Source organism: Chelonia mydas, chromosome 11 (assembly GCF_015237465.2).
Source record: "Chelonia mydas isolate rCheMyd1 chromosome 11, rCheMyd1.pri.v2, whole genome shotgun sequence".
Taxonomy (NCBI): Eukaryota; Metazoa; Chordata; order Testudines; family Cheloniidae; genus Chelonia; species Chelonia mydas.
Window position 1 is genome coordinate 23230537 of NC_051251.2, and position 15119 is coordinate 23245655.

The 15119-nt window shown below is 36.7% G+C and overlaps 1 protein-coding gene across 17 annotated transcripts in view; it reads right to left on the bottom strand.

Annotated features, from left to right (window-relative positions):
- Positions 1-15119, bottom strand: part of GTDC1 (glycosyltransferase like domain containing 1) — a 298462-nt gene that overhangs the window by 16375 nt on the left and 266968 nt on the right. For 9 of the 17 annotated variants that reach the window (XM_043525657.1, XM_037913111.2, XM_037913110.2 and 6 more), the window contains 3 exons: positions 12975-13045; positions 12192-12283; positions 1398-3829 (listed from right to left, as the gene is read on the bottom strand). In XM_043525657.1, coding sequence (XP_043381592.1) covers positions 3746-3829; positions 12192-12283; positions 12975-13045 — 247 coding nt within the window. In that variant the 3' untranslated portion in view covers positions 1398-3745. Of the gene's footprint in view, positions 1-1397; positions 3830-11767; positions 11798-12191; positions 12284-12974; positions 13046-15119 lie in introns of those variants that run through there. The other 8 variants (XM_043525659.1, XM_043525655.1, XM_037913104.2 and 5 more) reach the window with 5 other exon arrangements.

Below are 15119 nucleotides of genomic sequence, written 5' to 3' on the forward strand. Positions count from 1 at the left end.
ATCCTCTATCAGTGGGCCTCCTATGCACCTAGCCATGAATTGAAGCAATCATGGAGGAAAGCCTCTCCCCCCACAGCTCTTCTTGGTGTCTAGGGAGCGAATCCCTATTTACAAAAGTTTTCTCTGCAGACATAAGTGGGTGTAAATTGAACCCTTATGGGGTAGATAAGTCTTTCCTCTTAGGAGGGGAATCAGGATATTAGTCCATAACAGGTTCTCTTTGACTTTAAAAATACTAAATCCTATTAGTACGAAGAATAAATGAGCACATGCAGATCCACAAACACTCTCTAATTATCTGCTGACATATAAACTTTTTGGGTACATTCTGTCCACAGACTAAGCATTTCAAGTTGTGCATTGACATGCACTTAGGAAGGAAAAATCCAATGAACAGCTACAAAATGAGCAATAACTGGCTCGGTGGTAGGATCTGGAGGTTATAGTGGATCAAAAATTTAATCTGATTCTACAATGTGCTGCAGTTGCAAAAAAGGCTAATATCATTCTGGATGTATTAACAGGAGTGTTGTATATAAGATATGGGAGATAATTATCTTTCTCTACTTGGAACTGGTGAGGCCTCAGCTCGAGTACTGTGTCCAATTCTGGGCGCCACGCTTAAGGAAAGGTGGACAAATTGGAGAGAGTTCAGAAGAGAGCAACAAAAATGATAAAAGGTTTAGAAAACCTGACCCTTGAGGTTAAAAAAACTGGGCATGCTTAGTCATGAGAAAAGACTGAGGGGGGACCTGACAACATCTTCAAACGTGTTAAGAGCTGTTATAAAGAGGGCAGAAATCAATTAGTCTCTGTCGACTGAAGGTAGGACAAGAATTAATGGGCTTAATCTGCAGCAAGGGAGGTTTAGGTCAGATATTAGGAAAAGCTTTCTAACTATAAGGGTAGTTAAGCTCTGGAATGGGCTTCCAAGGGAGCTTGTGGAATCCTCATCATTGGAGGTTTTTAAGAACAAGGTGGACAAACGCCTGCCAGAGTGGTTTAGGCTTACTTGATCGTGACGCAACGCAGGGGGCTGGAATTGATGACCTCTTGAGGTCCCTTCCTGTTCTATATTTCTAAGAATTTATGTGCCTCGAAAAGTAACAGGGACTTCCACTTTCTTTCAAAAGAACAACCTTACCGGTTCTAGGGAAATTGTGACATCATCTAAAATTTTGACTAGACTTGGAAAAAGTTGAGTTCAGGTCAGGCTCAGCTAGTTAAGTCTGACCTAAACTTGACCACTTTCCTAATCTAGAAAAGGTCTACATGAAAGTACCTCAATGTGTTCCATTACTACAACAATGGGAGTATATAAATATCTGAACAGTTAGAAAGAATCTTCTATTCCTCCCTGAAATTTCAATGACTCTTCATCAGTAGTGGAGAATCAATTAAGTTCTCAAAGATGCATTTATAAAACAATATCACATACAAAAGACTACATTAAATTAACCGCGATGGAACCAAAACCCAAAAAACCGAGCCAGAGTTAAGGCCTGCTTCTCTCTTTGGACTTGATCCAAAGCTCACGGAAATCAGTAGGAGTCTTTCCATTGCCTTTAATGGGCTTTTGGATACGGCTCAATGCTCTTAACTCACAATACCATGCCTTGGGATAGAAAGGGTGTCAGAACAATGTGTGAGGGGATTGTTGCCTATGGGCCAGAGCAGGAAATCAGGACTCCTAGATCCCTTTGATGGTTCTGACATTGATATTTTAAGCAATTTAACCACACCATGCCTCAATTCCTCCACCTACAAAATACTTATTTGCCTCCACCTGGATGTTGTGACATTTAATATTTGCAGAGATACTCAGATGAAAAGTACTATACAAGTACAAAGTAGTATTATTACTTATGTGCAGCAACAACTAGACTGACTGTCAGGATGAAATGACAGCTTTAACTGTTGCATTAAATGTCTAATGGTTGGTTTAAAGCTGAAGTTTGCAGTAATTTTAGTGTATGTACCAATAGGGAGAAGCAAACATATATGCACAGATGATTATTGTAAAATTACATTTCTTCAGTATCAGTAAAACATCACAATGTTTACAAGTGACCAATCAGAATGTCATGTAATAATTTCCCTGATCAACAAAAAGCGTACATGGAATACTGGTATGCGTACAGTATCTCTCACACTGTAAAATCTGAGACCACTACACTGCTTGTTGGTATAACAAAACAGATTAACTACCACTTCCGAGTTGTAACTTCAGAGTTCACAAGTATGGATAACAGAGAATGTTTCAGAAGGAAACATATTACTCAGTGCATTCCTCTCTGAATGGCAGGAACTGGGGTGTACTGTGGAACTGAGGGAAACACTGGCAAACCTAAAGAAGAAAACTCAATTAGTATTCAGGTGATAGAGGCTTTTTTGGAGGTGGGGGAAGAGTAGCTATCTTGCCCCAAACGAGGGAAGTTAAAGCTTATTTGTCAATTAAGAGATGGCAGTGTTAGCAGAGTTTAAACCATAATGACTTACCGAGAATTCCTGTTTACCTCTTGCTTCTTCCCAGAACACAGTTGAAAATCTTGGAGTTGTTATAACATTTTATTATCATTTGCAAAACAGATTCTAAATTCATCAGATAAAGACACAATTGTATTCATTGACTCTGTCACAAGGATATGCACAGTGATAAGCATACAGATGGATGTACACACTTATACATGAATGAGATATGTTAATTAAAAATTGCAGTGGGCACTTTATTAAAAATTTATTGTACAATCTAAATCTTCAAAACATTTCACATCAGCAAACATAGCAGCTTAATGCTTAGAATCATAAGTGATTTATCTTTAAAAGATTATATTTGTAACTGAATGCAAAGATTTTTGATGAACTGCAGTTACATAAAAACTATTGGTTTTTATTGGAAGTATTTTGACTGTTATCTGTTTGTTCTCCATCCTTGAGAGAAATAAAACAAGTGTCTCAGCTTTCATTTTATCGGATAGATGGCACCATGTAGCATATTTCCCATGCTAGTTTGAATTACAGCTGTTTATCTTGCAGCTTTCTTTAAGATTAATTAAATGCAAATGTAACTGTGAATCATGGGAATACCTGCCAGACCCCTTATTAATACCTTCACTTAAAAACCCTGTGCCAGAGAGTCATTAATTTGCAAAAAGAAAAGTGCTTTGCCTACAAACAATTTGTAGATGGCTGCCCAATTAGTCCAGTAGCACTCTGATCCTCCTTTCAGGCCCTGTGGCCCTTTGAGGACACAATAAGGCTCCAATGATAACCTGGCAACCTAGGTAGAAACTCAGCCAAGTGTGAGCGTTTGAAGCTGCAGTTTGGCTGCCATCATGTCGGCAAAAAGAAAGAATTCAGGCACCATGTCATCCAGTACAAAGGATAAAAACAGATTCAACCGGAAATTCAATGTGGCACCACATATGGGATACATGAGTGCGGTTATACAACAGGCCACATATTTTTTTTGAACAGTCTCCTGCATGTGATGCCGAGGACATGTGTAACCATCATAACGTCTCTAGGAATCTGTATTTAATTTGAGTTGGGGTGGTGGCAGGGATTGGAGATCTGAAGCCGCCACAGGTTTGTGGCAGATGGCTCTGTGTCAGCTATGACAAGCAGCCAGGCTCAGCTTCCTCTGCAGATTTTCTTTTCTCTCTGATCAGGTAAATATGGGCACACTCTGGAAAGTTCTACAGATTCTGCCTTAGGCTGCAAGTTTGTGACTTAGCCCCATCTGTCACAAATCTTCCCTAGGTTCTGTTGTGAGCAGAGACCTGAATTTACCACGTAGTGCTGCCCAAGAAAACTGATCCATCTCACCCTATGAGAAAAAGAAAAGGATTCAAATGAAGGAACACGAGCTGCTAAAACACAAAAAAGCTGTCCTTAGTGTGAACAAAACAACATGAATGCTTGATTAACATAGAATTATTTCATTTCTTCGGAGGTAGATTCGGAAGTAGTGCAGATAGTATAAATACTACTGTAAACCAGGGTCAGAAAATCCTGCCCTCTGATTGGATCAAAGTATTAGACTCCCAATCCCAGGATGGATCATTTTTGTAAACAAGTGCTGTTTGCTGCAAAGACCTCACCTGATATCAGCACGTTGCTGCGCTTCGGGGGCGTCATGTCTGACCGAGAAATTTTTAAATCAGAACAAAACCAGAAGATGCTTAAGTGATGATTTCATTTCCTCTCCCCAGAAACAAATTTCACTTTTAAAGGGACAGTCACAGGTGAAGCATCACTCTACCAAAATTAGGAACTGTGCAGTTTGGTTTAAGAATGGTGCAATCATGAGGTTTAGCACAACTTGGTTTACAAATATGCTTATTTTTAACACTCACTTTCTATTAAATAATGTGAACAGCAGAGGCTGGAAAGTCCAGAAGACTAAGGAAGGGATATGATGCCTGCTCTTCGCCTCAGCCACTGGTTCAAATCTGATCCAGGTCAGTAGTGACTCAGTTACTGATTTTTTTTTTAAATGATCTACAGGAAATTATTTGGCAGCCTCAGTTTATTTGCTATTAGACAAGTATTCATGCCAACAAACAACTGTAAGTGTGGTTGGCAGTCTCAGCAGAGATGCTGCCAAGGACTGAATGGGCAGGAAGACCAAACTATCTCTCCCACTTTTAGACAGGGAAGACTATGGCGGGGGCATTATATGGACGTTTACGGTGTGCTGTATTACTATCAGTTCTGTGGATGGAAGACTTCAGTCTCCAGCATTTTTAATCTATCATTTTTCACATGCACTGAACTCAATTTAAATATTTTTTGAAGTAAAATTGACAGGATTGAGTAGCTGTAATGTGGATACTAGTCCTGATTTTACCAGACTAATCCTGATTTTTTGGCCTTTATTTCATAACAACCTGCTGTAGGATACAAATAAATTATAATGTCCTTCTCCATTGTGTGTACATCAGTGGAAGTGTGTTTAGGTTTTATGGTGTTCTGATAAGCCAGTACCATTACACCACTGAATATTTGTGTGGTGTTGTTTGTTTGTATATATAAAACTGCAAAGGCCCTCACTGGTTGTTATGCGAAGGAGTGGAATATGAGTCAACCAAAAGTTTCTAAACCACCAATAGCTGAGTTGGAGGGGGAGGGGGTACAGGAAGAATTGGTACACTTCCAAGCTCCACCCACAAAACAAACTCCCCCCACTGGAGGCATGAAAACAAGATTTCACTAGCAGAAGAGTAATTTTCCATAGCACAGTGGACTCTCTTTTTTCTTGTATGATTTTATCAGCAATTAAATAATTAACATTGCCATTTAAACTATCATCATTAGACTTCAGAGTTAACATTTCATTCAAATTAAGAGGGCCAGTTCACCCTATTCTCAGAGCTACTACTTCAGGATATCTGCAGATTCAGGTAGACAGCGCTGCATCAGTTTATGCTCCATTAACATTTTTAAGATTATCTTTGCAACTATAAGAACTAGAGTTTATTTAATAGGAAAGCTGATATTGGAAGAACAATATGCAAACATTCAAGAAAAAAACAGTTCACTAAACCACTTTGAACTGGCTCAGTTTAAACCCTGTAAACCACCTTGTCCTCTTTTTTTAAAGTAACAATTAGGTCGAGAAGAATCTAGGAGGAGAAACTTGACCAATGCAGTAATTACCTTTGGAACTCAACATTCAAATACATCAAATGCCTTTGGAAACGAGTGCTCAGATAGTGGGTCTGTGACTTGGATGCATTTTGAGGCATGAGGCTAACTGCTTTAAGCCATCTGCGAAGTACACCAGACATCTTCCATTGCACAAACCAGCATGGCTTGTAATTCTTTCCTCATTAATTTTAACATTTCAATAATCAATTTTAGGGTGCAGGCTGATGCATCATCTGTTCCCTGCTATTGTTACAATATGAAATACTTTTAAATCAGATTGACAATATCACAGATAATAAATAAAACCACCTGGAATCAAAAAGTAGCCTGTCTATCCTATACAATCCAAATGACATGACTTTGTGTCACTCTCCTTCCCCTGCTTGTTTGTATATTTCTAACAAGGAACACAATGGAACATCTAAGTAACTGAGAAACTAAAGACAAATCATCTCTCACCAATCTATTAGAATTCTTTGAATGTGACATTAAAGTAATGGAAAAAGGAGAACCAAGTAGATATAATTTACTTAGACTTTGACAAAGCTGTTCACAAAAAGTTACTGAAGAAACTAAGTCATCATGGGGTCAGAGGCGAAGTGTGGTCATGGATCAAAAAATGGCTAAGAGACACGAGACAAATGGTCAATTTTTGTCATAGCAAAGGATAACACTGGGTTTTCTCAAAGTTCCATATTAGGTCTGATGTTATTTAGCACTTATTATTTCTTTATTAATCTTATGAAGGTGGTAAGTAGTGAGGTAGCAAAATTTGCAGATGACACAAAATTAATTAGAAGACTATGAGGAACTACAGAGGGATTTAACCAGGCTAGGTGAATGGACAACATGATGGTAGATGAAGTTCATTATTGCTAAATGCAAAGTAGTGCACGAGATAGAATTATTTGAACTACACATACACCTCACAGGGTTCTAAATTAACTTTATCAGCTCAGGAAAAAGGATGTGGTGAACACTGCAGACAGCTCATTAAAGACCTCTGAATCTTCAGCTATGGTCAAAAAAGTAAACAAGATATTTGGATGCATGAAGAATGGTATGGAAAATAATACAGAACATGTTGTAATGCCATTATATTAACTGATAACATGGTCTCATCTGGAATACTGTGTGTAGTACTGGTCATCCCATTTCAAAAAGGATTGAAAAGATTGGCATTATTTACCTTAGAAAGGAGACAAATAAGAGTGGACATGATCTATATATATATATAATGAATGGCATAGAGAAGTGAGATTGGGAGCATTTATTGTCCCTGTCTCACAACACAAAAACGAGAGGACATTCAATTTAATTGAAAGGTGGGAAAATTCAAAACTAATAAAAGGAAATACTTTTTTACTCAACGTATCCTTATACTGTGGAACTCATCACCATAGGATGTAGCAAGAGTCAAGAGCGATTGGATGTTTATTCAGATAACAGTAATATCCAGAATTATAATAGTAAATTACAGTTTTGGGAAGGGACATAAAACCTCATGCTCCAGGGTTTAAGCAAATCTCTAACTACTAGAGATTAGTATGACACCTTGGGCGGGAATGTCACGTGTAGATTATTCCACATCTGCCTGTGGCAGGGTTCTTAGACCTTCTCAGGCCTCCAGTGCTGGATACTTTGAAGACAGGATACTGGACTAGATGGACCATAGATCTGGTCCAATATTGAAGTCCCTATGTTCATAACGGGACAGTTTCCCCTTCGCCTTTATGTGGGCGAGCAATTTATTTTTTCTTGGGGGAGGGGAGGAATGATTCAGGAGTAAAGCTTCCCCATGCTCTTGCATGACCTATATAAGAGCTGCATAGAACCGCAAGTCTCTGCTCTCCTGTGCTATTATTCTTGGATGCATGACACCCCAAAAAGAGCAGGAACAGCCCACACCATGCTCATAGCAATGAAATTAGCCAGCTGTGCAGTGGTGAGGGCAGGTATATGTTGCACTCAGTGCAGGTGTGCGACTGGTTTTTGTGCACCAAGGAACTCAGAATGCCTCTTGGCACCCTCTAAGCCCGCTCAGCCTGCAACACCTAGCTATGCCTAATTAGGAGAGCTGGATGGGAAATGGTTTTCCCAACCTAGGAAAGGTTTTGAGATTTCCACAATTTTTTCTGCCTTGAATTGGGACAAAGAGAAAAAAACCTCTGAAATTTTCATAGAACTGAAATCATTAAATATTTCATTCTAGAAACAATATATGCTCATAAGGATCCCTGGCTGTCTGCCTGGCAGGCTGCAGCCCAGGTAGGGACCCTGGAAGCCCTGGCAGCTGCTGATATGATTCTTGCCAGTTTAACTGCTGCCCATCACTGAATAGCAGTATTAAAACTGAACAGACTCTTGGTATCAAGTTAACAAGAGGTCGACCAGTGTCACCACTGGGCAGCAGTAAAACTGACAAGAATCATGTCATGCCAGTTTCTATTCAGCAGCTTCCAGGGCTTGCAGTGTCTCCAGCTCCTTATCAGCCAGGCTAGCGGGCTGCCAGAGCCAATGGGCCTGGAAGCCCAGGAAGCCCTGTATTCTTGGTAGCTTGCATGGGAGGTTGAAAGGGAATTGGGAGCCTGGAAACCCTGCAAGTGCAAGCTCCCAAGCTTTGAGGTTCTGTGGTCCATCAGAAGTTTGTCAAAATCAAACCATTTCCAAAAACCAGTTCATTTTCGATTAATTGGCAAATCCTGACTAAAAATGATTCATAAGAATTTTTTCCGATTAATTCTACTAAATAGCACGATTGAGCCCTTAGACTGTAAATTACTCAGGGCAGGGGAAGTAGGCCTGACTGGGATATTACTTACTTAAACTTGTTTCACACCAGTGTAATGTCACTGACTTCAGTGGAGGTACTCCTGATTTAAACTGGTGTAAATGAGATAAAAATCAGGTAATGTATCTTTTCATACACATGTAATGTACTCTTGTGGTGTTACAGAAATAATAATAGTAATATCAGAAAACTGGCCAAATTCAGCTCTCAGTTAAAGTGATATATGAATGAATTTGCCTGTATGAGCTGAAGTTGATAGAAAGCCTAGCTCATTAAGCTGGCATTGGGAGCTGATGTGCCATTGTTATTTGTTTAGTTCTGACTGAGAGTGTACTGGCTTAGAATACAAAAAAACAAAGACCAACTTTTAGCTAAATAAAACTAGAGCAGAGCAAATAATTGATAACAAATGATTCTGTGTGATAACTATCCCCTCTTCATCTGTTAATCAATTGTGGGATGGAGCATTCAAGTTGAAATGAGCTTTCAATGCCATTAAAGTATAAAGGGTAAACAGTGTGTACCATGAAAAGTCCTTATTAGGTACTTACATTACTTATGTATGTTTTTAAAATACTATAAATATGTATTTATGTAATATACAGTTAACTGTTATAGTCTATTGTGCTAGCTTGCCGCTTTCATGGGATTGGAGGGCGGGGGGGGGGGGGGGGGGGGGGGGGGGAGAGGGGAGGGAGACTACTTGTTTGAACTTCCATTAACACAAATAGTGACACTCCAGGCCTTGTGTTCTGGTAGATATCAGCTTTGCTTGGGCGTTCAGAGGTACTTGGCTTCACTTTATACTTCACAGTGCACCCAAGACTTATTCACAACACAGCCTTTGGTGTCCTAAATTTTTTAAGTTGATTGCCTTTTTTGTAACAAGTATCATCTATCTTCCTTTGCCTCTAACTTTATAAGTTGGCACAAGCACTGCATAAAATCGACAGAATAATGCAGCAATGTATTTGACTACTTTCAATACTCTTAATAATACAATGGCAACAAAAATGAGCAGAAAATGTAAGCAAAGGCTTATTTCTATTTCAAGACTTATGAGACAGAATGTCTAAAATGTAAAGGAAAAATATTCTTTTTGCTTTTATAGAGTTTTTATGTCTCTTTGTAGGAACAGACAGCTGTAGTTTGAACTTCTAGTAATGGAGCATGCCAGAAAAGGTTATGAAAGAAGAAAAAAGGAGCAAGTTGCCATATCAGATCTCTTTTCCCACTTTTCCTGTATCCCTACTGTACATTCTGTATATGGACTCCTAAATGTAAAGCAACTAATATCTGTGAATAAGCATGTGTATGCCCCAGATGAGTTCACTGCTGAGGTATTGTTTACTGCTAGTTTAAAGTGTCTTAAGAAGTATTTAATTTACAACACATTTCTAAGTGGACATTCTTTCAGAACCTTTTAATGGTAGTTTATTTGCAAAATAAACAATTCTTGTATATTTGGGTCAATGTGCAAAAGGGAAGAACTTTATTCACATTCTCAGAGCCTGATCCAAAGCCCATTAAAGTCAAAGGGAATCTTTTTTACTGACTGTCACAGGCTTTGGATCAAGCTCTAGTTTAGTAATTCTAAAATGATTTTTTCCCAGTCCTTCCAGTGCTACTTGTTTCAAAAACTACTACAAATGCTTAAAACATGCAAACACTCAGTTGCAGGGTTAATAATCTGCAACTTGAAGTGATGTGATAAACTGCTCCATTTCTGTGGTGGCACTTTACTTATAACTCATTCACCAAGGAGTTTCAGAGTAACAGCCGTGTTAGTCTGTATTCGTAAAAAGAAAAGGAGTACTTGTGGCACCTTAGAGACTGGAGTGTTTTTTCAAAAGGAGGCACTGGACGCAAATGAAGCGTTTTGCTTATGGGGCTGTGTACACATCCCACTCTGTGCAATACTTTGATATCATACCCTTTTAGTATCAAAGTTGGTTCTGGCACTATTTCCGTTTTCAGCATCCTAGCATTCCCTTCATGCAGGAGCTAGGAATCCATACGCATAAGGTAGATCCATGTGAAAGAAAACTGCTAACTGAACGCAAAAAATTGGGAAATGTCAAGGTAAACGTTTAAGGACTGTTTTCTCTTTGAAGTCTCCATGTATAGTACTGACTCAAGAAGTAATGCTGAATACTGGAAGTGTTCAGTCAGCATTTTAAACTATTATGAGCTACCTTCTGAACCATTGCCAAGTTAATAGACAATGAAAGATAATGAGCTTGAAATTGGGTGTTAAATTGCATTTTTGGTTCTCTCCTTTTTTACTTGAAGTTTAACTGTTTCCTGCAGAAACAACATCTTCTTTTGATGTATCATTATGTAAATGTCTATTTTTAGGTCACAAAATAAGTCAAACGTACATTCAGGACTAAATTATACCTCCTCCTGCACGGGTGTGCTAAAGGAGGGAGGGGGCAGGTGATGACTGCATTGAGAGGCCAGGCATTTTCTGGTTCACAGTGAAAGGAGCATGGGGATAGGGGGATGAGTGCTGCTGGTAGTATTAGTGGCCCAGGTTAGGAGAGGTTTACTTGGCAGGTCCACTACCTCCATGCTGGGGTGGCTACAGAGAAAAAGAGAGCACTTTCTAACCTTGTTGAACAGGTATCACAAGGGGCACCTCTATCCATGCTCCTCCAGACCTCTAAAGATGTTGGGGAAACTTTTAAAAGTGCTTATGTGACTTAAGAGCCTAAGTCCCATTGACTTTCAATAGGTCTCAGGCTCCTAACTGACCTAGATGCTTTTTAAAATGCTATGTGTTATGCCTGTATCATGCTCAGGCAATGTGCCTTGCGCCGGTCCCCGGGGCACCTGAAGCTTGTAAGAACCCTAATTTAGCACTCAATGTTGTAAATTTTCACATTAGCACATGTAAAAATAATAGCTATGTTATGAAAACATCACCATGTGATAATAGGTTATTAGTGAAGTAATGTAAAAATCAGTACATGATCTACACGTAACTAAACACGTAACTAAAGAAAAGTTTAATTACTACCGTGGCGTACAAATGCATCTTAAAAATCTGAAAGCAAGTTTAGCATAGACTAATGGATCAGAATTTTATTGGTCATTCCAACAATTTAAACTTTTATTTCTTTAAAGAAATAATTGTAAAGAATAATGGTAGGATAAATATTAGTAAATGATGCTTTCAGTAAACTTTCTTCTCAATTCTTCATATAAGAAATTATAAGCACATTAAGAGTTAACTTTTACTTCGTTTAAACTTTTAGTACAAAGAGTTAAATATTCACAATAATTGCCAAAATAATTCCAAGAGGGGCAAAAGGAACTTACCTGATGTCATTCACCTTGACTTCTTGAAGACTGCAGATTAAATTATGATAGTAAGGTAGGTTTATCCTCATTAATATAATTGTAGGATCTTTCTTTTACTTTCCTTTTAAACTAATGAGTTACATTAATCCAGGTTCATTTTTATAAGCCTCTTGGGTCCAAATGTAAAGGACAGTCATTTTAGAAAACAATAAATTTTTTAAAAAGCATGTAGCATGCATTAAGTGTATGTATTTCATAAGGCCTAGGTTAATACAACTGGCATCTAGTTTAATTAATCCTTGTTAGTGTAACAACTAATATCCCTCCCTAGCATGTTTCCTTTAAACATTAGTATGTTAATTAAATGTTGTTGTTTTTTTAAGTTTTTTTCTTTGTACTTCAATATGGCGTTATATCTTGTAAAACTATTCAGAACGCCTACCTTATAGAGATGTTTCCTTACAATATCTGGTCTCTTGCAGAAATTCTGAAGCCTTTTAAAAAGCTGTTCAGGTGTAGAATACAGATATTCAGCTGCAGGAAAAACAGATACATTTTTAATGAAACAAAAACCTCAAAGCACACACTCGATATTAGTCACTTTACTAATTAAAAATGCATATTGCTCTGTGCCGCCTCGTGTTTTACATTATTTAAGCATGATTTTATAAGGTTACCTCAGCTCACAAGGATGTTTAATGCTAAATAAGACTGTGTAGTTGTGCTGTTTAGACATCTCCTTTGGGTGATTAAAATACATTATTCTAATGTAACACAATGCATATGTGATACATTTAGTGATGAGATTTTTTCAAAGAACTGGTACTATATTAGTGTGTATCCTGTACCACAGTTGCATATTATTAAGTATTAAATTGTTTAAATAATTTGGTGTGATTTTCAGGCCTCTATTTTTCTCTCTGTATATCATTAAAAAAATCTGCAAGCCATTGCAGCAGCACTGACCTTTTTATAAAAATGTATCATTATGGGTTGTGTATGCTAACAATGAAGAATGCTATTTCAAAACTTGCTTTTGTGTTATCTTGAAAGAACAGATGGTAAATATAAACTTAGTCTAATGTATTAAAACACATAAAATTTTCCTTAACACTAACATGTTGGCTTGCCAAATAAACAATTGCTTTTGCTTAAGTTTATTTTCAAACTTTACATGAATCATGTATTAAATTTCAACAAAAAGAATGTGCATTAAAGCAGCTACCTGGAAATATTTCTGGATACACCAAAGCGTTAGGACATAGTGGATAGCAACCACAATATACAGCTTCTATCCTAAAGATTAAAAATAATAAACAAATACATTAACAATACATCACAAAAAACACCTTTTGGTTCAACAGCATTGAAGTTGACTGCATAAAGCAGAAGTAAATCATTTTCCCTGTTCAGCAGTATAATCCTTCTAACTGCCAAAGTTGCTCTTTTTAAAGATAATTTTATTGATCATATGAATTACATAGAACAGAACAGCGAGCATATGTTTTGTTCACTGAATAAATCAAAGCGCGGCTCTGCATTTTTTTGTTTTTTAAATACTGTTTAACACATTTTATAATCAGCAGACAGACACATGTAACAACATGGTGAAGTATGGACAGCTTTTCTTAATAATGCTGCAGAAAAACAAGGATATTCATGCAATAACAATTACCTGACATAAAGTGTTTTGTTCTTAAACTATAGGAATTCAAACGTTACACTTAAACATTGTCTAAGAAAAGTGCCAAGATGTTGGGACATCTTAATTCTATACACATGCTTCAGATCATGTGATTCAGGACACAAAATTTGTATTATTTTAATAAATACTGTCAAGAACCTTTTGCCAAAGCATTTAGTGGTTTATACTGTTGTTTTCTTGAGGAATAATTTACATAACCTTCCATAATATCAAACCTAAATATTTTATAATTGCAGAAGAATGTCAGAAAGTTATCAAATAGCAAATGTAAAGAGAAATTATCATGTTTATATTTGCATTTTGGTAACTGAACAGGTTAAAGTACTGAGTATTTAACTTATTCCTTCTGCATAATGATCACTGATCTGACATATAATAAACTTTGAAGATACAACTGTAATTTCTGTTGGCCAGAAATTACTCAGTGAAATTCAAAGCACTTTTTAAAATATGTTTATTTTATGAGAGTCTTTGAATTTATCCAACATGCTGACCAAAGGAGGACTTTATTTTTAACTTCAGCTTATTTCCTGGTCTTGTCAACAATCACTTTTTCAAATTTATAACGACAAAACAAATGCATTTGAATGTGTTTCTGTGCATTTTGTTTTTATTTTATTACATTTGCCTAACCTGGTTCAGAAAGAATTGTTTCCTTTTGTCCTGCTAAGTTTTGGGGGGGAAAGAAAGAAAGTTTTGTTTTAAATCTGTCCTTAGCCTTAGAAGGACCAAGATACACATTTTCTCTCAAATACTTAGCAAGATATTAAGAGCTAATTTTGTCATAATAAACTTTAAACAATTGTAATTTCATGTTTTTTCAAGCAACATTTTAAACATTAACACAAATTTCAAAGTGTACAAAGTCTACAACTATATATTTTTTATTAAGGGAAAATGTTTCTAGTATGCGATTTACTTGATAATTTTTCAGTTCTTAAATATTGTATCAAGGTAGCAAAACAAGTAGATTTTAACGTTTTCTTTCATCATAAAAGAAAAAGTGAAACCATGGACATTTCAGTAATAGTTGCAGGCCAAGAAGCAATCTGAGTCTTCAGTTGGCTATGCAACATCCCCTTACCAAAACCTTTGTCTGCATCAGGAATTAGTAAAATTAGAATCCAATATTTCTATACTTTGTTGGAAAAGATTTGGAATTATTCTTTCATTTGCAGATGATCTTATTTACATATTAATTTTCTACCTTTACACAGTAAAAGCTGAATATATTTCCTCAGAGGTTCCTGGAGTCGAACATTAACTCCTACATACTATACGCCTTTCAGATCATAATTCCTAGAGTTTGAAATATATTGGAAGTAACACTCACTATATATTTTACATTGATTTTAGATTCAATATAAAAAGAACATGATCATAACTTTCACATATTTTTGTCATTTAGCAGAAAAGTATATCATGACAATAATGCAATTATTAATTATTTCAATTCTTAAGCATTACCAGTTAAATAATAAATAGAATTCCAATTGATCTATTGTTAAAATGGCTAGTAAATGACCTTTTTATTCCAATTAACAAATCATCTGCTAAATCTATGAATCTTAATATTCAGATCTATTCACTTCAATTCATACAATTTATCTGCAAATAGTTGTTGGGCTTTTGATTCTAAATATAATTAGCTGATAATTTTGCTTG